General features: G+C 57.6%; 5 protein-coding genes and 1 long non-coding RNA gene across 7 annotated transcripts; 3 read left to right on the top strand and 3 right to left on the bottom strand.

Annotated features, from left to right (window-relative positions):
• LOC125968516 (uncharacterized) lies at positions 1-1,947 on the bottom strand. The gene is made up of 3 exons (XR_007481330.2): positions 1,002-1,947; positions 559-706; positions 1-110 (listed from the first exon to the last, which is right to left on the bottom strand). It is a non-coding gene; the product is annotated as an uncharacterized lncRNA (long non-coding RNA).
• A 140-nt stretch (positions 1,948-2,087) lies between these two features.
• On the top strand, positions 2,088-5,439 carry eif4a3 (eukaryotic translation initiation factor 4A3). Its single transcript, XM_049719657.2, has 11 exons — positions 2,088-2,381; positions 3,107-3,179; positions 3,264-3,330; positions 3,401-3,463; positions 3,540-3,672; positions 3,994-4,074; positions 4,149-4,429; positions 4,525-4,640; positions 4,762-4,869; positions 4,937-5,064; positions 5,149-5,439. Exons 1-11 carry the CDS (start codon positions 2,228-2,230, stop codon positions 5,163-5,165), a joined length of 1,221 nt encoding a protein of 406 aa, XP_049575614.1. The 5' UTR covers positions 2,088-2,227; the 3' UTR covers positions 5,166-5,439.
• Positions 5,298-7,624, bottom strand: soul4 (heme-binding protein soul4). The gene is made up of 6 exons (XM_049719671.2): positions 7,463-7,624; positions 6,939-7,117; positions 6,333-6,418; positions 6,101-6,242; positions 5,817-6,000; positions 5,298-5,734 (listed from the first exon to the last, which is right to left on the bottom strand). The coding sequence occupies exons 2-6, from the start codon at positions 7,099-7,101 to the stop codon at positions 5,560-5,562; spliced, it is 750 nt and encodes a 249-aa protein (XP_049575628.1). The 5' UTR covers positions 7,102-7,117; positions 7,463-7,624; the 3' UTR covers positions 5,298-5,559.
• Positions 7,625-7,681: 57 nt separating this feature from the next.
• tmem178a (transmembrane protein 178a) lies at positions 7,682-14,065 on the top strand. Of its 2 annotated transcripts, XM_049719672.2 has the most exons (5): positions 7,682-7,816; positions 7,879-11,669; positions 11,900-12,013; positions 12,428-12,565; positions 12,828-14,065. In XM_049719672.2, the coding sequence occupies exons 2-5, from the start codon at positions 11,183-11,185 to the stop codon at positions 13,067-13,069; spliced, it is 981 nt and encodes a 326-aa protein (XP_049575629.1). In that variant the 5' UTR covers positions 7,682-7,816; positions 7,879-11,182; the 3' UTR covers positions 13,070-14,065. The 2 variants fall into 2 exon arrangements, with proteins under 2 accessions (XP_049575629.1, XP_068506868.1); XM_068650767.1 differs by lacking the exons at positions 7,682-7,816; positions 12,428-12,565 and having other exon boundaries at positions 7,912-11,669.
• A 155-nt stretch (positions 14,066-14,220) lies between these two features.
• LOC125968487 (son of sevenless homolog 1) lies at positions 14,221-20,376 on the top strand. Its single transcript, XM_049719625.1, has 15 exons — positions 14,221-14,820; positions 14,905-16,048; positions 16,240-16,600; positions 16,751-16,832; positions 16,916-17,032; positions 17,143-17,246; positions 17,374-17,623; positions 17,690-17,809; positions 17,926-18,088; positions 18,208-18,325; positions 18,444-18,616; positions 18,728-18,844; positions 19,036-19,231; positions 19,366-19,472; positions 19,841-20,376. Exons 2-15 carry the CDS (start codon positions 15,761-15,763, stop codon positions 20,213-20,215), a joined length of 2,571 nt encoding a protein of 856 aa, XP_049575582.1. The 5' UTR covers positions 14,221-14,820; positions 14,905-15,760; the 3' UTR covers positions 20,216-20,376.
• On the bottom strand, positions 20,372-22,154 carry gemin6 (gem (nuclear organelle) associated protein 6). Its single transcript, XM_049719681.1, has 2 exons — positions 21,774-22,154; positions 20,372-21,266 (listed from the first exon to the last, which is right to left on the bottom strand). Exons 1-2 carry the CDS (start codon positions 21,905-21,907, stop codon positions 20,855-20,857), a joined length of 546 nt encoding a protein of 181 aa, XP_049575638.1. The 5' UTR covers positions 21,908-22,154; the 3' UTR covers positions 20,372-20,854.
• Between the last annotated feature and the right edge of the window lie 36 nt (positions 22,155-22,190).

Below are 22,190 nucleotides of genomic sequence, written 5' to 3'. Positions count from 1 at the left end.
TTGACATTCTGGGAATTTTATTGATGGGATGCCTGTGGAACGTCGTCGACGTGGTCCAACGCGTGGCGTCGCCGAGGCTTCAAGCAAAGTGCGGCATCCGGCTGCACGTTCTGCAAGAAAACAGAAGATTTAGCCGCCGCCGCCACCAAACAGGAAGTCCGACAAAAACCCTTTGAAGGTGTCTAGATGAACACGGAAAAGTTGCACCTTCAAACACAAATGATCACTGGAATTGTGGCGGTGGCTGACAAATGACTATTTTGTCCACGTCCAAAGGTTTTGGCTTAGTTCACAGCCACATGAGCTTGGACTGTGAGTCTGGAGTCTTTCCAGACAAAAACCAGCGAGGGCTATGTTGAGCTTAGCGCTAAGACAAATTGCTCAAAAAGGCTTCAGCCCCCATTGCATTGCATTGCATTGCGTTAGCTTGTCTCGATTCTCTGTGTTGCTCCCAGCCAGAGCCACGTCAACGGCTCTCATCGGGCCGGCCGAGAGGCGCTCGCCCGCTCCCGAGGGTCTCGGACCCTCTGAGCCATTCCCGCCAGCCGCCGTATTTACCGCTTACGTGGCCTTGGCTACTTTGGTTCTCTTCATCCTCTTCCTCCTCATCAGGGTCACCTGAGGTCGCTTGAGCCCGGCGATCAGCAGCAGGAGGCGGGGCCTGGACTTGGTCAGCCAGCTCCTCAGCAGCGTCCCTTTTGGAAACCTGCAAGGCCAAGTTGTTAACAAGCGTCTAACTTTGTGTGTTGTCGATCTCAATTTGCGCCCAATCCAAATGTGGCCAGTCGCCTGCCTGCCTGCCTGCCTGCCTGCCTGCCTGCCTGCCTGCCTGCCCGCCCGCCCGCCCGCCCGCAGCGCTCATCCAAGGCTTTTGCCCTGCAACTTGGAAAGGGGAACGCTGAAGAAGCGTTGACTTGACCTTTTGACCTGCACGCTAGCAGGCAGATGGTGTCCCCCCCCCCCCCCCCCCAAAAAGCGGACGGAATACGGCGCCTTCTTACCAGTTGACCCCGCACATGGGTTAGGTGGTGGGCCGGCGCCGCGCTGCACTGGAATGACCAGCTGGCCGTCCGGACGCTAGAAGCTTCAGCGCACAAACACCGGCTGCCAATCATAATAGGAGGGGACGGTGGAGCGGGGGCGCTTTGGTTGGCAGCACTGCGGGAGGGGGGCCGGCCCGGCCCACTCAGCACTTCTGTCCGCAAACGGCGAGCGCTCGGCCATTCGCTGAGCTGCACGCCCGTTGCCACGGCAACCACCCGCTCCCCCTGGAAAGGCCGGCTACAGCATTCCTTGCCTGTTCCCTTCCCTCTCTTGCTCTTCCATCCTTTCTTTCCTCCTGCTTTGCTTCCTCCCGTCTTGCTCCACTGTCCAACCTTCCTTCTACCTTTCCCACTTGACTTCCCTCGCTGGACTTTGATGCTCTCTTCTTCTCCTGCCGCTTCCATCCTTTTGTTCATTCTGCCTTGTCTCCTTCCTTCCTTCTCGCTACATCTTGAGAGGTTGGAACGGCAGTGTACGTTTGTGTGTGCCCAGATTGACTTGATTCGTCATCAGTTGTACTGTCAAACTCCTTGATATTACTGCAGTGCTGCATTTGTTCATGGTGTGACACGTGATGGGGGCCATAATGGCGTAGTCTAAGTTAAGCGACTGTGTGTCGACCCCTACCGGCATCTACGTGTGCCCTCGAAAACAAGCAGTTCTTGTGAAGGGGCAAAAAGTAATATATGGTCGCCCTTTTAACATGAAGCGCCAACGTATTTGGGACTACTCCGAGAAGCGCGGCTTGGATGGCGTCCATGTTACGGGAACTACACGTCGTTGTCGTCGGCGGGTGCCGTTCCGGGCCGGGCCAGGCCGTTTCCTTTCCTCCGGGAGGGGCTTTTGCGTGACTGCGCAAATGTGCTCAACTTGATAACTTGGAATGCGAGGGCCGTCAGATGTGGCCGCTTGCTTGTCTTTACTGGCAACTTTAGAAGGACGAGCTCGAGCTCGACGCCTTCTCGCTTTTTCTTTTTTTTTGTTTGTTTTCCACCGCAGTGTGACGTCGTCATCTCCGGCGTCGCTTGCCGAGTGCGTCATCGCAGCAGCGCCACACGCCTCTCCCCTTTCCCCCTGCCCTCCCCTCGGCCTTCCTTTCTTTCTCGCATTGCCTTCTCTCCCCGGTGTGTTTGTTAGCAGCTAGCGTCGCGCCGCCTTTTCGCCTTTCAGTTGCAGTCAAGAAATGGCCGCCGCCGGTGTGCAGAGTCGGAAGCGGCTCCTCAAGGACGAGGACATGACTAAGGTGGAGTTCGAGACTAGCGAGGAGGTGGACGTCACCCCTACCTTCGACACCATGGGCCTGAGGGAGGACCTGCTGCGCGGCATCTACGCTTACGGTAGGCCGGGGATCGGCGAGGCCTCCGCGCGGCCCGCCGCCACGCCACGCTACGCCACGCCGCCGCCACAAGCTCTAATGATCCCCGCTGGCGTTCCAGCTCACGTTTATGGGGCGAGTTGACGCCAGGTGAACATCGGATTCGCCCCTTTGTGGCTTCGCGCTGGCTGGCTGGCTGGCTGGCTGGCTGGCTGGCTGGCTGGTTTCCCCGTTAGCATTAGCCACTTGGGCTAATGTTTGAAAGTCCAACAAGTACGATGCATCCAACTCCAAGTGGGAAAGAGCGTGTTCGCGCCAGTCATGATACACGAGTATTGTACGGGCGTTGTGCGAAAGACAAAAAAAAAAAAAAAAAAACGAGGAAACTAACAGTATGTGACCGTAAAGAGCATGCTTGCTGAAGAAAATGGCGTTGAAGCGTTCACAATGAAGGATGTTGTGGCATTCACAGCATTTGATTTGAAAATGACGCGCTCCATCAGCATCAGCTACGTCCTACATTTCTGAGTGGATCTTTTCTAAAGTCGAATCAGATGCAAGACTTGCTTCAATCACAAATTGCTCACCTTTACTGGGAAATCGAGCCTAGGCAAAAATCACAATATCGCAGTTGTTGGCACTATCCTATTTGATCAAAAGCATCCAATCCAAGCGAAAACCACACTTTTTCCGCTCGGACATTTTGGCACAGGACGCGCGTGCTAATGTTGTGCTGGCTTGCCTCAGGGTTCGAGAAGCCGTCGGCCATTCAGCAGCGAGCCATCAAGCAGATCATCAAAGGCAGAGACGTCATCGCCCAGTAAGAAAAGAAGCTCTCGTCAACATTGAGTCCGAAATGTGTGTTTTTCTTCTTCGAGCTGACACGGACGGTGGTTGCGTGCAGGTCGCAGTCGGGCACGGGAAAGACAGCCACCTTCTGTGTGTCGGTGCTGCAGTGTCTGGACATCCAGGTGAGTGTGTCCCGTCGGGCTATTTCCAAAGTGGTGTTTTGACGCCACATTGGTGTGTGCGCGCACGCAGGTGAGGGAGACCCAGGCGTTAATCTTGGCGCCCACCAGAGAATTGGCTGGCCAGATTCAGAAGGTGATGCCCGCTCCTCGCTCGCTCTCTCTCTCGCACACACTCGCTCACGGAGGCGGTCCTTTGGCTGCGCCTTCAGGTGCTGCTGGCGCTCGGGGACTACATGAACGTCCAGTGCCACGCATGCATCGGCGGGACCAACGTGGGTGAGGACATCCGCAAGTTGGACTTTGGCCAGCACGTGGTGTCGGGAACACCGGGGCGGGTTTTCGGTGAGTGCCGGGCCGACGTCCGTCCCCGTTGTTGTTTGTTGATGACTGAACCGGACATTTCCTGCCAAGTCGGACGCAGAAGACGAGCGTGATTAAAACGTGACTTGCGTGTTCCCGCCGTGTGCAGCGTGGCGACGCGCAACGTTTGGAGTCCAACCAGAAAGCCTAATTATCCTTGTCTGCGTTTGTTGCCGCGCTCTTTGTGTTCCTTGTGAAATCCTTGCTGACCTTTAGCACGGCCGTAGCATTTTCCCTTGGTGTTAGTGTCGAGCTATCAGCTCGCTTTCCCGGTTGGCAGTAACGCCGCCGCTGTGCTCGCAGACATGATCCGGCGCCGCAGTCTCCGGACGCGCGCCATCAAAATGTTGGTTCTGGACGAGGCCGACGAGATGCTCAACAAAGGTCGGTCGCTCGCTCGCTGCTCGCCCGCCCTTGGCCTTCACCGAAAGCCCGGTGTGACCTCTGACTCGCGGCAGGTTTCAAGGAGCAGATCTACGACGTGTACCGCTACCTGCCCCCCGCTACGCAAGTGGTCCTTATCAGTGCCACGCTGCCGCACGAGATCCTGGAGATGACCAACAAGTTCATGACGGACCCCATCCGCATCCTGGTCAAGCGTGACGAGCTGACGCTGGAAGGAATCAAGCAGTTCTTTGTGGCGGTGGAGCGTGAGGAGTGGAAGTTCGACACGCTGTGCGACCTCTACGACACACTCACCATCACGCAGGCTGTCATCTTCTGCAACACCAAGAGGAAGGTCGGCAGCCGCCGCTCCCTCCCCGCCTGGCGTCGGCCGGTCGGTCAATCGCTCGGTCGGCCTGCCTGCCTGACGCCGCCACGCTTTGCTCGCAGGTGGACTGGCTGACGGAGAAAATGCGAGAGGCCAACTTCACCGTGTCGTCCATGCACGGAGACATGCCGCAGAAAGAGCGAGAGTCCATCATGAAGGAGTTCCGCTCCGGAGCCAGGTGAGCCACATGCGTGGCGCGCAACTCGCACCGCCACCATGTGCGCTCCTTATAACAAATTGTGTTTCGTGTGCGTGCGTGCGTGCGTGCGTTGTGTGTGTGTGCGTGCCCGCCCGCGCAGTCGCGTGTTGATCTCCACGGATGTGTGGGCGCGCGGTCTGGACGTGCCTCAGGTTTCCCTCATCATCAACTATGACCTCCCCAACAACCGAGAGCTCTACATCCACAGGTAGGACGCCGTCCCGCCCGCTCTCCGTCGTTGCACGCCCCCCTTGACCCGCGACCCCTCCCGACAGGATCGGCCGCTCCGGTCGCTACGGCCGCAAAGGTGTGGCCATCAACTTTGTGAAGAACGACGACATCCGCATCCTGCGCGACATCGAGCAGTACTACTCCACGCAGATCGACGAGATGCCCATGAACGGTGAGTGCGCATCGCTAGCGCGCGTGCGTGCCAAGATTGGAATGTCGGACGAGGCGGAAACCTTTTGCGGGTCCTTGTGTGCAGTGGCTGACCTGATCTGACGGTGCCGGACGTCGCGCCCACTTTTTACTTCCCGTTTGAGCCTCGACGTGTTTGTAAATAAAGCTTTTTTTTTTTTTTACCCTACCTTGTGTTCTTGTAGCAATAGCTGACAAGGCAAGGCAGTCTGTGTCTTTAGTTGTTAAATTGACATTTATTTCACATTACAAGTTCAGCTTTTCGGAGATAAGGTTCAAATTAAAAGTCCGAGTATTTTTTTTTTTTTGTCAAAACATACAAAAATATTCACCTTGAATAAACTTGACTTGATTCCCACCAAGTGTCCAATTTCCTAACGGCGCTAAGAGCTCGGCACGCTAACGAGAAAAACGACGGCACCTGAGTTGCCGTGCGTAGTTTTTGTGCATGTTTGCAGAAAACGGTGCAGGCGGCCCCCTAGCGCCGCAGGAACCAGATCTCGTTGCGGCGGCGCGGGACGCCGGGGTTTTCGTAGACGGCCACCATGTAGACGTCGGAGCGCAGGCGCTCAGCCGCCGAGGCGCCCAACAACTCCCGCAGCAGGCGGCTGTGGCGAGTCACCGTCTCCTCGGTGGTCGTCCCCAAGAAGGCTCTGCCGCAACGGGGGTTAGGGTTAAGGTCCACTGTTGCGGTGGATGGCGCGAACGCGCGAGCGACGCAGCCTCTTTCTTCACCTGGCCACAACGGTGAAGGCGTCGCGTTGCACCACGTCCACGTCGGGGTCGTGCGGCCGCGGCGGGGCGTCCTGGAAGGCGGCGGGCAGGTAGAAGCCGGTCTCCACCTCCTTGTCCAGCGTCTGGCCGTCAGCCGTCACCAGCACCGTGCTGACCACCGGCACCGTCAGGCCCAGGTGGCCGCCTGCCCGTATGCACAGCAAAAACACAAACGGGAGGGAGGGAGGGACGCCTCGTAGCTGCAAAAGTGGCCCGGAGCCCGTCGCCGTGCGTGCGCGCGCCACCTGCCGAGTTCTCCTTGCAGATGAAGCGCATCAGCTTCATGAAGCTCTTGGAGATGCTCTGCTCGTAAAGTTCCTCAGCCTGCCGCACGCACGCCCACTTGCCCGCCGGGTACGTGCGCTCCTCCCACATCACCTCGCCCATCTTGGCACACGCAAACAAGTCTCGTGAGTGACGCCATCCTCATCGCCGTCGTTGCCGGGCGGCCGGCCGGCCAAGCACGCGCTCAAGCACCTTCTCCTGACAGGAAATGGGCACGAAAGGCACGGGCTCCCTCTGCTGGTTGTGGCGTGCCATTTCGTGGATAGGCCCCCTCATTTCTACCCCCCCCCCAAAAAAAAAAACAAAGCAAACAAACCATGAGCGAGGATTTGTTTTGTCCAATCTCAGTGAGGTGGTCATTTATTTTATTACTAATCGCAATTGGAATTCATCGCCGCTCCCTAAGCTCTCAGTGGTCTGTCTGGGCAACGTGTGTGCATGGTCGTCGAAATTTTGGAGCGCATCATTTAACAAATTTAAGTTAAAGTTAAAGTCCCAATGATTGTCACACACACATCCGGGTGTGGCGAAATTTGTCTCTGCATTTAACGTGTGATTTTGATCACCGCTGCAACAAAAAATCTAACTGCAATTGTTTTTGGACCCGATCCCTTCACTAAAGACAAAAAGTACCACGAAGAAGGGATAGGTTTTATTGCCATGGAAATAGGAATTGAACTTGTGTTTTTATCCATATGAAAAACAAGCCGGGAAGTCAAGTTTGCGAATTGCAGGGCTAGGGTTAGTGACGTCAGTGCGTGCGAGCAAGCACAGCAACGTACTGACGTGTGCGCTCACCTGTCGGCACGGTGACCTGGTGCGTGCTGGCCACGGCCCTCCAATGAGTGAGCAGTCGGTCCGAATGCTCCTCCCCCATCGGCTCGGGGTTGTCCGTGATGTCCTCGTCCAGTTGCTCGTCTTCGCCCAACCCCTCGAGGTCCTCCAAGGAGATCAAAGCCATGCCGCCCACCTGTCACCTGAGCGGGAAGGGGAGGCAACGACGACAACCGCCGATGACGCCATCATAGCGCACAAGAGGAAGGAAAGAGAGGCTTTTCCTCCAAGGGACGCAAAGGAACGCACTCAAACGACCATCATTTATTTGGCTCATTGAGAGCGAGCGAGCTAGCGAGCGAGGGAGGGAGACGTCATTCCTGACAGATCGGAGCAGGAACTCGATCGTTAGCCGTTAGCCTGCAGCTAACCGTCACGTCGAGGACTTCATTTGATCCTAGTTTAGCTACGTTTACATTTCGGCTTCGTTGGCTGAACGCCGCGACGCGACGCGAGCATGACTGCCGCGGTGAGGCGCGCGTGCTTACCTGCTCGCTCGCGCGCGTACTCGTCAAGACAATGCACAGGATCGACGAAGATCGTCCGTCTGCGGTAAGCACGTCGTGGCACTTCCGGCATGAATCCCGAGGTCTTTTCAAAATAACAGCTTCCATGCGGAAGTGCTGCCTTTTCAAAGCCGTGGGTGTCGGCGCTCGCGCGTTTAGTCCGTTGAGAGAGGAGAAAGAAAAAGAAAAATAAAAAGAAAAAAGAAGCGCCGGCCCTGTCCGGAACGCAACCGGGCGGGATCCATGACAACGCGTCAGGAGAGGAGCTCCCCTGCGGTCAGAACAAGTCTCCGTGACGTTTTGGTTTTTCTCTTTGCCAATTTCCTTTGTATTAAAGTAAGTGAGATGTGATTTTTATTATTATATTTTGTTCAAATAAATGGCACCGTTGAATACAGAGACGTCTCCATGACGACATGGACTAGAATGGTGGCGTTTGCCAGGGGGCAGCAGAGCAGCGTTTTCTTCTTCGTCGTCGTCGTCGTCTGTCGCGTGAGCCTGTCCTGGATTTCTTGCTTCATTTTCTTCGCCGGCGATTCAGCGCAGCCCCTCTTCCAAATGTGTCCTCCCGATAACCTTTGTCAATTCATGCACACGCACCCACCTGTCCATGACGGTCGAGCGGTTGTCTACACGGCGTGTGTGCGTGTGTGTGTGTGTGTGTGTGTGTGTGTGTGTGTGTGCGTGCGCGTGCGTGCGTGCGTGTGTGTGTGTGTACGTGTGTCCTGTCGGCGTGTCGCGTGCGGGCTGAGTCATGCTTATTTGTTCTACCTTGTGGTGAACTAATGGAATGCAACGACCTGCCTGTCAGTTTTGAAGGCCACCGCCTGTTTGTTCACCTGCGGAGGTGCAAGCAAAATGTCATCCCAAACGACGTTCCCTCCCTCCCTCCGTCCCTCCCTCCCTCCCTCAAGTAAGTGCATATGGGCTTTGTTGTTGAGCTAGCAAAGTTGCGAGCATGCAGATGATTGTCTCCTGCAGGTCTCCGTAGCAGAAAGATGGCGGCGAGACGTGTCAGCCTCCTGTTCGGCCACCGAATTCATGTCCTGAGCGATTACTTGGATCCCAAAATGTACGTACGTTGATCTCATATTTGTTTGCAACCAATGGTGGGTCGCTAAAGTGAAAGAACGCTGACAAATCAAAAGGCGCTACACGCTTTCAGTAGTGCAGTGCATGCGTGTGAGTGCGTGTCAGCCAAGTGTGCTTAGCTGCTGTCAGACAGAAGGTCGGAGGTGAGCCGTTGGCACTCGCCGCAAAGTGCGTCTTTAAAATTTCATCGGCTCTCCCCCCTCCACGCCCCTGCCGCAGTGCCGATCAATAAATTATTCAAGCTGAGTCGAGGTCGCTCGGCTCCGCCTCCTCCAGTCAAACCTGCGGTGGCTGGCCATTCGATGAGGTGCACTTTGAAGCGAAGCCCTCAGTTGCCACGACGACGCCCGCCTGCCCGCCCAGCGGGTTGCCAGGGAAACGGCCATCAGCTATTCTCGGTTGCCGTGGGAACAAGCGGCATCGCCGAGAAAAACTCGAGGCGCCATGCACGCCGCAGCGCGCGCCGATCATCGCAATCATCTCGATGGCAAAATGGACCTTTGGCAAATTGTGAGCGCCTCAGCCTTTAGCCTGAATTGACATTGCATCGTCTGTCACCTGTCTGGACGTATAGCTTTCCTTTTCTTGACTTCATGTGAGCGCAGAAAGGTATATGCGCCAAGGCAAGGCAAGGCAGGGCAGGGCAGGGCAGGGCAGGGCAGGGCAGGGCAAGGCAAGGCAAGGCAAGGCAAGGCAAGGCAAGGCAAGGCAAGGCAAGGCAAGGCAAGGCAAGGCAAGGCAAGGCAAGGCAAGGCGCCACCTCCTTCTGGCAAAGTCACAACTTTGAGCTACCTACTAGCTCAGCCTGATCAGTCCTTTTGCCGGCGCTCGCGCTTTCTTCTTTGGTGCGCGCCGCTCGTTAGCGCTCGTAGTTGCCATCGAAAGGCCAACGCATTTCCACAGAAAAGTATTCTTTGCTTTTCCATGGCTTCATTTTATAGTCAACTGTATACCCCGCCCCCCAAGGGGGCCGAGGCGGGAATGAATCGGCGTGCAGCGTGGCATCACAATAACTTGGACGCATTTTCATGTCAATGCTCCACGTTATGATGAAATGGCCCTACCAGCTTTTCCCGCGAAACACAAACAAAATATTTTTGCGGTTTTTTATGAGCACACCATTTTCATTTCACCACGTTGAATGGAAAAGATGATTGGAGGGCTTCCGCTCGAGCCACGCTGCAAAATAGGTCGCAAAAATGTAGCCGCACCTCGACATTGGCAGTGTGGGCGCAGGAGGTGCAAGCAAAATGGAATGCGTAATGCACCAGCAAAGGTGTCCGTCCGGACGGCTCCCGTCGCGGGTCACGTGCGTTCGCCTCGTGAGACAGTTCAGGTGATGGAGGCAAAAAAAAAGAAGTTGTCCATTAAGTTGATCAATAATTCATAAAAGTCGCTGCAGCTGTTTCGTGTAATCAGAGCCCTCCCGACCCAAACGCGCCCTCCCCTCCCCTCCCCCCACAAACAGTACAGCATCATCATAATGCCTCGGAGAGCAAAACGAATATTAGGACAATGAGAATCGGGTCAATAATAACCACAACCATCTTTTGAATATGCTTGAATATGCTGCGTGTGGGTGGATGTGCGGGCACGCACGCGCATGCGTGTTTGAAGGTCACTCCACTTCCTGTCGGTCAGCACTTTGACTTCCTTTGTTTGTTGGAGTGTAAACTTCCTACTTCTTGGGGACATTGTTGCTATCATTTAAATAATAAAATTAATCATTTCAAAACACACGCTACATCACCAATGCATACACGCACACGTACACACAAGAGCAAGACCCTCTGATCAATATGGTGGACTGTTTCCCACGATCTTGTGTGTTGGCGTCAGAGGTAAGCCCCTCCCTTCCGAAGATCATTGATCGTTCTGTTGAAGCTTCATCAGCAGGAATCGACAGCCATGCAGGTTGGATCCATGCCTTGCACGCGTGCGCGCACGCGAGCTCAGCAACAATCATCGTGTTCAAGTGGTACAGTCGCGGAAGGGCAGAGGTCAGAACCAGATGATGCCGAATCGATGTCCACGGTCGGATGTCACTCTCGATGCTCTCGTTCACGCAAAGTAATGGACGCTCACGCGCACACGATCGCGCAGATTCACTTGACTCGTGCACGCAGCCCCATTGGAGAGACCGACTGGCCCGGCCGGCCGGCCGGCCGGCTGCGGCGCAATAGCGTCGCTTATTTCCATGCGTCCAAATTTCAAAAAGCGTTTGCGTGATTACTTTGAAGGCGGCGCGGCGGAAGTACGGCTCTCTCTCTTGCTTGCTCGCTCTTTCTCGCTCGCTCTCGCTCTCGCTCTCGCTCTTTCTCACTCTCTCTCTCTCTCTCTCTCTCTCTCTCTCTCTCTCTCTCTCTCTCTCTCTCTCTCTCTCTGTCTCTCTCTCTCTCTTTCTCTCTCTCTCTCTCTCTCTCTCTCTCTCTCTCTCTCTCTCTCTCTCTCTCTGGCTCGCTCGTCCGGCAAGGCTCTGCGCGAACTGAGAGCCCGCAGCAACACAGGCCGCTCGTCTTCGGCGCTTGGTGCGTGCGCGTGCTCGCTCGCTCGCTCGCGCTCCCGAGGGCGAACTGCGGCGCGCGCGAACCGAGATGGCAGCAGGACGCCATGGCGGCTGAAGACAAAGCGAGCCGCGCGGAGAGCGACGCCCACGGCCCCGTCGCCGTCGGTCGCGGAGCCCGGCCGGCCGCGGAGCGCGCGTCGGCCGCCGCGAGCCTGGCCCTGAGCGCGCTCTCGCTGCTACTGCTGGTGACGGCCATCGGCACCGAGCACTGGTACGAGACGGACACGCGGCGCCACCGCGACAACTGTGAGCGGCAGGGCGCCGACTCGGGCGGCCAGCAGAACCGCGACATGCCCATCTACCACCTGCCGTTGCTCGACACGGGCGCGGCGCCGCGCGACGTGGCGCTCCTCAAGCCCGTGCACGTGGGAAGCCGCGAGGACGAGCTGCTGGAGAACTGGCGCGCCATCCTGGGCATGGGCATCCTCGAGACCGAGTGCGGGCGCCCGCTCTTCTCGACGCACGCCGGCCTCTGGCGCAAGTGCTACGTCGCCGGCCTCGACCCGGACATCGACCGCCTGGTCGACAGAGGTGAGCCGTCATGACATTTCACACTGTACGTGTATAAGGGCGAGTGTCAGCGTCTGCGTGTGTTAATTGATCTGCTCCGTGTGTGTAACCTGTGTGCGAGCGCTTGTGTTGCGCGTGTGGGTATGGTGTGTGCAGCCAAGTGCAGCCTGCCACAAGTACGCAAACGACAATCCCGTTTTGAGGGAAGCTCATGCGCGCCCGCGTGTGTGTGTGTGCGTGCGCGCGCGCAGGTATCGCGGAGCGCTGCACAGCGGTCAAGTATCATTTTTCTCAACCAATCAGACTGAGGAACATCCCTCTCAACCTGACCAGGAGCATTCAGCAGGACGAGTGGCATCTCCTGCGTGAGTCGCCCCCACACACCTAACCCCAGCCAGCCAGCCAGCCAGCCACACCCACACGCACGCACGCACGCGCACATAAACGCACACACACTTTTTTGAAGCAGAACTCAAAAACATGTACGTATTGCGTCCCAGCTGAGGGGAGCGGCCATTTAACATGCAGCTCGCTGTCCAATGTCCAATCGCGGCTCAGCTAACACGTGACGTTTGCGAGCTGGGCGGAGATTGGCCGCTATACCTGAGCAACTCGGATGTCATTTTCAGTGGACAGCGAGTGGTGAATTTGCCGCCCGTTTCATTCCTATTCCCAAATGCTGCCCTTATAGACTGCATGGGGCCGCATCGAACATTTTGAACAATCTGGTGGCGTGAGCACATGCATGAGCGCCGGTCGGTCTCCCCTTTTGCCGTCAGACCTGCGACGCATGACGGCCGGCTTCCTGGGCATGGCGGCCGCCGTCCTGCTGTGCGGCAGCATCGTGACGGCCGTGGGCTTCTTCTGGGAGGGCAGCCTCACGCGACACGTGGCTGGACTCCTCTTCTTCATGGCAGGTGCGTGTGCGCGTGCACGAGGCGAGTTTGCCTGCCTGCCTGCCTGCCTGCCTGCCTGCCTGCCTGCCTGCCTGCCTGCCTGCCTGCCTGCCTGCCTGCCTGCCTGCCTGCCTGCCTGCCTGCCTGCGCGTGTTCACACGGTGTTTGTTGGTGTGAGCGAGTGCGTTTGGTTAGCATGCGCCCCCTGCTGGCGGCATAAAGGAGCGCTTCTGATGCCTGAGCTCACTCACTTTCACTCACTCGCTCGCTCGCTTGCCTTCAGGAATCTTCTGCACCATCTCTCTGTGCACGTACGCGGCCAGCGTGAGCTACGATCTTTCCCGGAAGCCCCCCTTCATCTACGGCCTCCCGGACGACGTGGACCACGGCTATGGCTGGTCGGTGGCTCTGGCGTGGGGCAGCCTGGCTCTCAGCGTGGCCTCGGGGTGCCTGGGCGCCGCCTTGCCGATGCTGCGCCACGCGGGGCCGTCCCGTGACAAGGCCGTCCGCGCCTCCGCCGTCTAAAGCGACAACATCAGCCCCCCTGCCCTGCCCTGCCCTGCCCTGCCCTGCCCTGCCCTGCCCTCCCTCCTCCTGGCGCCCAGAGGACCGTCCACCCGTGCGTCAATTGGCAAGAAAGCGAGGTGACGCAAGTTTGACTGGCACGGTTGCGGTGGTAACTGACCTTTGCTCAACTCTCAATCATGCTGAATAACAAAAAGAATTATGATCATAATTACATAGCAAGCCCCAAATGATTGCAAGCCATGGGCTCCAACACGGAAACATCATTTTTCAAATAGCGCCTAAACACAGTCCATGACAAAAACATTCTGCAAACCACACAGGAGGTGTACGATAGCGAATGCCACGGACGGGCTAACAAAAAGCGCACACACACACACACACACACACACACAAGCGCACGCGAGTGCACACACACACACACACGCGCACACACACACACACACACGCTGGTGCGATGATAGCTTTGGTAAAGTCCTCCAGGCAGTCCGACCAAGTGAGGAGGCGTTTGGTTCCGGTGGCAGCTAAAGATCCACCCGTCATCTGCGATGCGAGGAGGACTCAAGATCAGAGGACTTAGTAAATTTGGCAAAGGCAAAGCTCCTTTCATGCCAAGTTGCCATTTGGAGCGAACGTCAGCTGGGAGTGGCTTTCAGCGCCTTCAAGCATCCTTGTAGAAGAATTCTCGCCAAAGTCAGTTGAGTTGGCCGTCACCGAGCAGAACCTGTCTCTCAAAAAACAAACAAGAAGAATCGTTCAAAGCACAGCTCGTGCTTGTTTTCCCCCCTTTTCCGTTGACTGTTTTTTGTGAGCCTATCTATGTGTTTAGATGGACTGCTTTTTTGTGAGCCTATTTGATTGTTTGGATGGAGCGCTTTTCGTGAACCTCGCCTCGCCTCGCCTCGCCTCGCCTGGTCAGTCAATGTTGACGCCAATGTAAATACGGCTGCTGTACTTTGTTTGGTGAAAATCCCAAATGAAGCAACGTTTCAACGACTTGCCTGTTTCCTCAACTATTTCTGCTGGCTGCAGCAATTTTGGGAGATGAGCCTACTTTGCTTTTTCATGGCCCAAACCAAACAACACAAATCTGGCTTAATGAGCACAAAGTTTGCTTTGGATCATGCTATACGTTGCTTTGGCCGCAGGATATACCACGTATGAGATATTTTGAATGAACCAAGGAGTTTGATGGAAGCAGAAATTATTTGGCCTGAGCACAAAAATAGTCGTTAGGTGAGTCAGAAGTTCCCCCGAAACAATGAAGTTCTTTTTTGTCGTGGTATATGTGACGAGAGGCAATTCTTTGTTCATTCCCCGTCGCCCATTTGCAATGTCCATTTGCTTATCTGTACTTAAAAAAAAAAATCACACAAATTTAACCCAAAAAAAGACAACTTCTTGGGCGCCGTCTCTGTGCGTGATGACGTCAACGCGCTGGCGTAGCCGCTCCGCTGTCGACCAGCAACGTGCAACCCGGATAACACACTCACGCACACACACCCACGCACACGCACGGTAGTAGCAAACGACCTAGCGAGCAAGCGACAAGATTCGCAGACCAGAACCGGACGAGCGAAGGCTTCGCTTGGCTTCGCTTGGCTTGTGGAGCCCCTTCTCGCCGAGGTTGGGCCCGTACCGCCGCCACTGACGTCGGCCGTCCACTCGCGACTTGTGCCTGCTCTGCACGTCGTCGACTTGTGCCTGCACGTCTTTGACATCATCTAGGTGCCAGAATGGCTACTTCAAATGTATGTAAAAATTTGCTATTTTTTCCATATTAAGAACGTGTTCCCAAGAAATGTTGCGCTCAATGTCTTTTTGCTCATTTCAAGGGGGAGGGCGTGGGCATCCATTTGATGGAGCCGAACCGAATTCAAACCAAGTTGCAAGTACGGCTGGACTTCCACCAGATGGCGCCATTGCAGCACTCAGCGTGCGGGCAAAGTGCCTTGCAGCAACTGGAGGAGAAGAGCCAGAGCCGGCAGCAGTGCCTGAAGCAGGCCATCACGGCCAGGACCAGGGGGTCAAGGAGTGCCTGAAGCGGGCCATCACGGCTCTGCTCAACCTTCAGAGCAGCGTGGAGAGGATCTGCACTGGCGGCCTGGCCAAGCGCACTCTCAGGTCCGTATGAGAGCGGCCGAGGGGTGGGGGGGTGGGGGTCAGGAAGTGACGCGGGTGGTCGGTCGGGCAGGGCGGTTCTGCTCATTGTTCTGAGCAGCCAGAGAGGAAACAATGCAGACAAGAAACAAACGGGCTTCCAGGAGAGCAGAGGCGGCCGTCAAAAGGTGAAGGGAGAACGGGCGGCTTACTGAGACGTGAGCGGGCCGAGGTCCCGTGACGCGCCGCCTCGCGTCGCCTTCATACCTCTGGGGTTTATGCGCTAAAGTGATTAGCCCAGGCTCAGCACACGGACGGGCCAGGCGGGGTGGGCCCGCTCTTGCTTGCCGCGTCGGCCGTCACGTCGGCGTGCCGTCCGAGCTGACATGGCCCTCTGACCTCACGCTGACGGCCGATCAAAAGCGGGATAATCCGTCGAGACGAGAAAGACGAGCGGGCCCGGGAACGGGGAGCGGGATGCTGGAGCGGGATTTGCTTTGAGCGCTAGAATCAGGTCCAGGATTTTGCGTCGGAATGACGGCTTGGAGAAAAGAGTAGAAGGGTCCAAATTTTCTGGCGGATGCGTGGCGGATGCGTGGCAGCGCGTCGGCGAACCGCCCGCTCAGCCCGCGGATGAAGGGCGAACGCTCGGCCGTGGAGAAGATGAACGAGATCCAGAAGAACATCGACGGCTGGGAGGGCAAAGACATCGGCCAATGCTGCCGCCGCTTGGTCATGGAGGGAACGCTGAACCGAGTGGGCGCCAAGAACCGGCGCCACGTCTTCCTCTTTGACGGCCTCATCGTCTGCTGCAAGTCCAACCACGGCCCTGGCTCTTCCGCCGAGTACCGCCTGGAGGAAAAGTTCTTTGTCCGCAAGGTGACCAAAACCTCCGCGTTAGCAACCGGGAAGTGATTGGAACCCGTTTGGACGGGGAAAAAGCAACGCAGCGGTCGGTTAGCCGCTCGCTCAATCTCCGTCAACTTCCGGGTTCCAACAACTTCCCGATTGGTTCCCAGCCAAAGCGGCCCTGTTTGAAAGCGCCGGTGGGTGGGCGGGCATTTTGCAAGGTCCGGGTCAACGACAAGGACGACAAGGAGGGCGAGTACCGGCACGCCTTTGAGATCGTCCCCAAGGACGGCAACGGCGCCGTCTTTGCGGCCAGGTCGGCCCAGGAGAAGAACGGCTGGATGGCGGCGCTGCTGTCGCTGCAGTACGGTGTCACGCTGGACGGCATGCTGGACGCCGCCATGCAGGAGGAGCAGCAGCGCCTGCGCCTGCCCGCCCCCCACCTCTACCGCTTCGCCCAGCCCGACTCGGAGGAGAACGTGCTGTTCGAGGACGCCGGGCGATCCAAGTCGGGCGTTCCCGCCGTCAAAGCCGGCACCCTCCTCAAGCTCGTCGAGAGGCTCACCTTCCACACCTATGCCGGTGAGTGGACCCGAAAAGCAGATTTGGTGTCCTTTGGCCGTGCCAAACTGTGACTGAAAAGAGCGGACCGGGCTTGAATTGTGACGAGCGCTAGCCAATTGGGGCCGGGTCCTCGGCATCCTTCTACCTCTGGCCTGCTTGCTTCCGCAGATCCCAATTTTGTTCGAACCTTTCTGACGACCTACAGGTCTTTCTGCAAGCCACGGGAGCTGCTGGACCTGCTCATCGAGAGGTAGCACGCACGCGCGCGCGCACGCGCACGCACGCACGCGCACGTGCCGCTGCCGCGACGGATGACGCGACGGCCGTGTTCAGGTTTGAGATTCCTGAGCCGAGACCCGACGAGGCGGATCGGCCGGACGGAGGGGAGCGGCCCGTCGGCGCTGAGCTCAAACGCTTCCGCAAAGAATTTGTGCAGCCCGTCCAGCTCCGGTAGGCCAGCCCGCAATCAATGGGATGTTTGGGTGGGCGGCCTGCTCCTTTGACACTCCCGGCGCCGCTGCTGCCGCTGCCGCCGCCGCCGCCTCTGTGTGCTCGGCCAGAGTCCTAAACGTGTGCCGTCACTGGCTGGAGCACCACTTTTACGACTTTGAGAGGGACGCTCATCTGCTGGGACGGCTGGAGGACTTTGCGGCGTCGGTCCGAGGTGCCCGGCCACATCCGCGCCAGCGGTGCTGATGGCCCAGAAGCCAGTCAGCCCTCACCTTTGCCAAAGCGGCCCTGTTTGCCAAAGCAGAGCTCTTTGTCAGCTCTCCCTCGCCTTTGCATTGCAGGCAAGGCCATGAGAAAGTGGGTGGAGTCCATCACAAAGACTATTCAGAGGAAGAAAGAGGCGGCCGTCAGGCCGGGCCATGGCGGGCCGGGCTGCAGCGGCGTGGCCTTCCACCACCACCACCGGGACCCTCAGCCGGCCACCGAGTGGCACGTCTGCGAGCCGGGCCGCCCCGAGCACTTTGACCTCATGACGCTTCACCCCATCGAGATCGCCCGCCAGCTCACCCTGCTGGAGTCCGACTTGTACAGGTGAGAAAGGGCCCGGGGGGGGCGAGAGGCGCCGACTCCCTTGACGTGCCCCTGTCGGTGGCGCAGGGCGGTGCGGCCGTCCGAGCTGGTGGGCAGCGTGTGGACCAAAGAGGACAAAGAGAGCCTCTCTCCCAACCTGCTGCGACTGATCCGCCACACAACCAACTTGACCCTCTGGTTTGAAAAGTGAGCCGCCTGGCTGGCCTGGCCCTGGCCTGGCCTGGCCTGGCCTGGCCCGGCCCGGCCCGGCCCGGGCCTGCCGATGCCACCCTGGCTAGCGCCCATTTGCCCATCTGCCGCAGGTGCATCGTGGAGACGGAGAACCTGGAGGAGCGAGTGGCGGTGGTGTCGCGCATCATCGAGATCCTGCAAGTCTTCCAGGAGCTCAACAACTTCAACGGAGTCCTGGCGGTGGTCAGCGCCATGGACTCCTCGCCCGTGTACAGGCTGGAGCACACCTTTGAGGTGCTGGCGCTTGCCTACTAGCGTGTAGCCTGGTGGCCAAATGGAAAGGATGGGCCTCTTTCGGAGCTTTCTTGCCTTTGTCTTCCAAAAGCCTTGTCTGTTTGCTTTTTTTGCTTCAGCAAATTCCCAGCCGTCAGAGGAAGATTCTGGAAGAAGCTCACAAGCTGAGCGAAGACCACTACAAGAAGTATTTGGCCAAACTGCGCTCCATCAACCCCCCCTGTGTGCCCTTCTTTGGTACGGCCCGGAGGGAGGGAGGGAGGGAGGGAGGGAGGAGGGAGGGAGGAGGGGAGCGAGCGAGCGAGCGAGCGCCGGGGGCTGTGCTTCCGTTAAAGTACATCAACACGTGCGGCAGGCATCTACCTGAGCAACATCTTGAAGACCGAGGAGGGCAATCCGGACTTCCTGCTTCACCATGGCAAGGATTTGATCAACTTTAGCAAGCGGAGGAAAGTGGCAGAGATCACGGGTGAGATCCAGCAGTACCAGAACCAGCCGTACTGCCTGCGGGTGGAGAGCGACATCAGGGTGGGCCTCGCCGTCGTTTGCTGCCGCTGCGCACGCACGCACGCACGCACGCACGCCCTTTGCTGCCGCCGCCGCCGTTTGTCTGATCAACGCGTGTGTTGTGTGTGGCAGAAGTTCTTTGAAAAGCTCAACCCGCTGGAGGAGCTGTGCGAGAACGACTTTGGCGATCGGCTGTTCAGCAAGTCCCTGCTCATCGAGCCGCGCAACGCCCGCACGCCGCCGCGCTATGTGAGTACACGCACCGAGGACGGGCGCCAAAACTCCGAGATTCCGACATTGAAGCCGACACAACAACAAAAGCAAAAAGTGTCAGAGACTCAACATGATAGCGATAGTTCAGCCTGGCTTGGTGGCCGTGCCTTTGCGTTGCTGACGTGCGCGCATGCCGCCTGCCCGCCCGCCCGCCCTGCCACCTTTAGGCCAAGAGGTACACGTGTCCCCTGAGGTCCCCGGGTATCCGTCCCACGTCGGCGCAGCGCGGCCCCGCGTGCCAGCCGCGCAAGATCAGCTACGGCCCCGACGGCGCTCCCGACTCTCCCCGCACGCCGCTGACTCCGCCCCCGGCCAGCAGCGTCTTTGACTCACCGCGGGTGCCCAGCAGCCCCGCCTACTCCGGTAAGCGGCGCGACATAAGCCTGCCCGTTCTTCTCGCGTTAACCTCGGTCATTGACCTCGTGGAATTTTGTGCGTGCGCGCGCTCTGGTCCTTGGTGTCGGTGCTGACGTTGCGGCGTGCCCTTTGGCTGTCAGGGTCGTCCTCCTTCGGCGGCCTCCCCGACCGCGTGGCCCAGTTGCCGCCGCCCGTGCTGCCCCGCCGAAGACCCGAGTCGGCGCCGGCCCAGTCGTCCCCGTCCAAGGTTGTCCTTCTTGCTATTGTTATGCCCGTGCTCCTTGTTTGATGGGCGTCTAGTGGCGAGCGAGCGGTGCCGTGGCGCCAGTTGTGGTGATCATGTTTGTTTTGATGATCATGCGAAAGATTGTTTATTGAGAGATTTGATGGCCATTGTGATGCTGCTGCTGCTGCTGCTGATGATGATTTGAAAAAGCGTCACACTTTTGTTTGCTGATGGCTAGAATGGGATTGAAACCGAGACGGACGGACGGGGATTGGTATTGTTCTGATTAGCTTTACTCGTGGAGATTGTTAGGATGACGCCAAGGTGCTTGGTTCGGGGCAGGGATGGCATTATGACGTTGTCATGACGACCCTCTCCATTGTGCTCAGATGCGGTCCGAGCCGGACGGCCCGCCGGCCGTGCCGCCTGGCTGGCCCGCCTGCGAGCTCCTCCCCCCCCGCCGCTCGTCACTGTCGTCCCCTCCCGACAGCCCGCCGCTCGGCTCGCCCCTGCGCTTGCTGCCGCCCCCCCGGGGACGCTCCCGCGGCATGCTGCCGGCGGCCCGGGCTTCCTTTCCCGTGGCGGCCTGCCCGGGCCCCTCCGCCACCTCACCCGTGTCTGGGAGGATGCCGCCCCCCTCGCCGGGACCGGCCTTCCTGCTCGACGGCCCCGCTGGGCCGCCTCGCCACGGCGCATCCCCCAAAAGCTACAAGAGGGACTCTCTGAGCCACGCCCCCCTGCCGGACACCCCCCCTGCGCTGTGACCAATCGGGGCCTTCGGCAAAAGCGACACTGCTCATGGTGGACCGACCCAGCCCGGTGCCATGCCTTCAGGTACCAGAGCCAAAGAGGTAGTACATTTGCGTTAAGACGCTTGTTTGGACTTGTTTGTCACAAGGGAATAAAAGTTGAGTCGATGCCACAATCACCACTTTATTGAGGAACAAAAAAAGAATGGCACATTCAAGTCCACGATACAAAGTTTCCCACCAGATAAATTGTTTGAAATTTGACACGTCTTGGGCCTAGGCAAAAAAGCAAGCCCCCGCAAATTGGCACCGTCAGCTGATTCAAAATAAATGCATGAATGAACTGCTCCCCATTTTTTTTTAAACTATGATTACTTTTTCAATGCACTAATCAACTGGATAGGCACAACTTTGCACAATTCATGTCAAATGAGGTCTCTAAGGAACCATCCAAATAGTTGTGGACGGTTTTTCGAATTGATTATTGCACATCTCCTTCGGGCGGGCCGGCCGGCCAACTGTTGACAATAGACCAGCCATTTCGGATGCACGCTGCCGACGTAGCGGACGGGGACTCCAAATCAATCCTTTAAAAACAATCAATTGTCAACAGCAAACAAGACAGTTTATCAGTCAATAACAGAAGGAGGGAGGTCAGAGGCTTTGCCCAAAAACGATCTGAGGCAACTCCATTGGCACAGGCTCCTGGTCCGCTTCCTGGCGTGGCTGTCCTTCCAGCAGCTTGCGCACTCGCTCCAGCACCACGGGGTTGGCGCCGCTGCAGTCGTCGGGCCCGTACGGCGGCGCCAGGGTGAGCGCGCCGGCCACCCTGAGCCGGTCGGCGCACTCCTCCACAGGGATGCGGTTGCGCTCCAGCCATCGGCGTACCGCTGCGCGGCGCCGCGGGTCCGGTCCGCCGCACGTTGGCGAGGCAAACAGCTCGCGCAGGCGCTGAGCCGCGGCAGCGTCGGCGTCTCGTAGCACTTCCACACGCCGCACCGCGTGACCCATCACCACCCGGATGCTGCCGGAGCCGCCTTCCTCGCCCAAGCTGACCAGGACCAAACTGCGGTGGGTGGGCACAGGGGTCACAGGCTTACCCGAAAGCTCAACGCAAGACAATTCTACTTGCTAAAATACAACGGAAAAGAATTGACTGTGCCAATTTGCCAAGCCCTGACCTGACCTGACGACCGCGGCGTCGCGTCACCTTGCGCGGCCTCCTGCTGGCCAGGGCAGGGACAGCACATTAAATTGGATAAGAGCGTTCACTCGACCGTGACGCGCAATCGGTTCTATTGTTGCCCAATTTTCAGGGGTCACCAACCCGGTAGCGCCCAGCCAGGAGTAGCCTGCGGCAGGAAGGCCTGTTCTGAAAAAAGCTCACCGACATTGGGATTGTAGACGCGATTTGGAAACGGACACTTGTGCAAAGTGTTGCATATGCATGTGCTTCCTGATCAATTTGAAAAACATGATCAGTGCCTTGCCTTTACTTAAATCAACGACGATCTGAAGTAATCGGAGCGAACGGGTCGGTCTGGGTGCCCTTTTGGCGTGGGTGTTGACGTGCCTGGCGGACACCGGGTCGATGGTAAGCAGCCATCCGGCAAACTCTTTCGCCTCCATCCCCGCCGTCACTTGGAGCTCTTTGTTGACGTACGTGGTCCACTGCAGCGGACCCAAGTGGAGCCAGTCGCGCTGCATGTCCTACAACGTCCGAAATCAATCAAGCAAAGCAACTCAAAGCAAAGCAAGTCGCCGGTTGAAGCTTCCGGGTTCAAACAAGTTCCGCGCTAACTCAAGTTCCGCTCTAAAAAACGGGACCTACTTCACCAACGCACGTAGATGTTCATGAAGTAAACTAAATAGGCGTCGCTTCGATAAATCTCAATCAATATCGATCAAAATTTACACCACGCGAACCAAATGATCACCATGTATACATACTTGAGCCGCTGTACGTGCTTCTAATGCTTCCGGCCGGCTT

The sequence above is a fragment of the Syngnathus scovelli genome, chromosome 5 (genome assembly GCF_024217435.2).
Source record: "Syngnathus scovelli strain Florida chromosome 5, RoL_Ssco_1.2, whole genome shotgun sequence".
Classification (NCBI taxonomy): Eukaryota; Metazoa; Chordata; class Actinopteri; order Syngnathiformes; family Syngnathidae; genus Syngnathus; species Syngnathus scovelli.
Note: the sequence above shows the minus strand (reverse complement) of the source record. Positions and strands in the feature narration are given on the sequence as shown.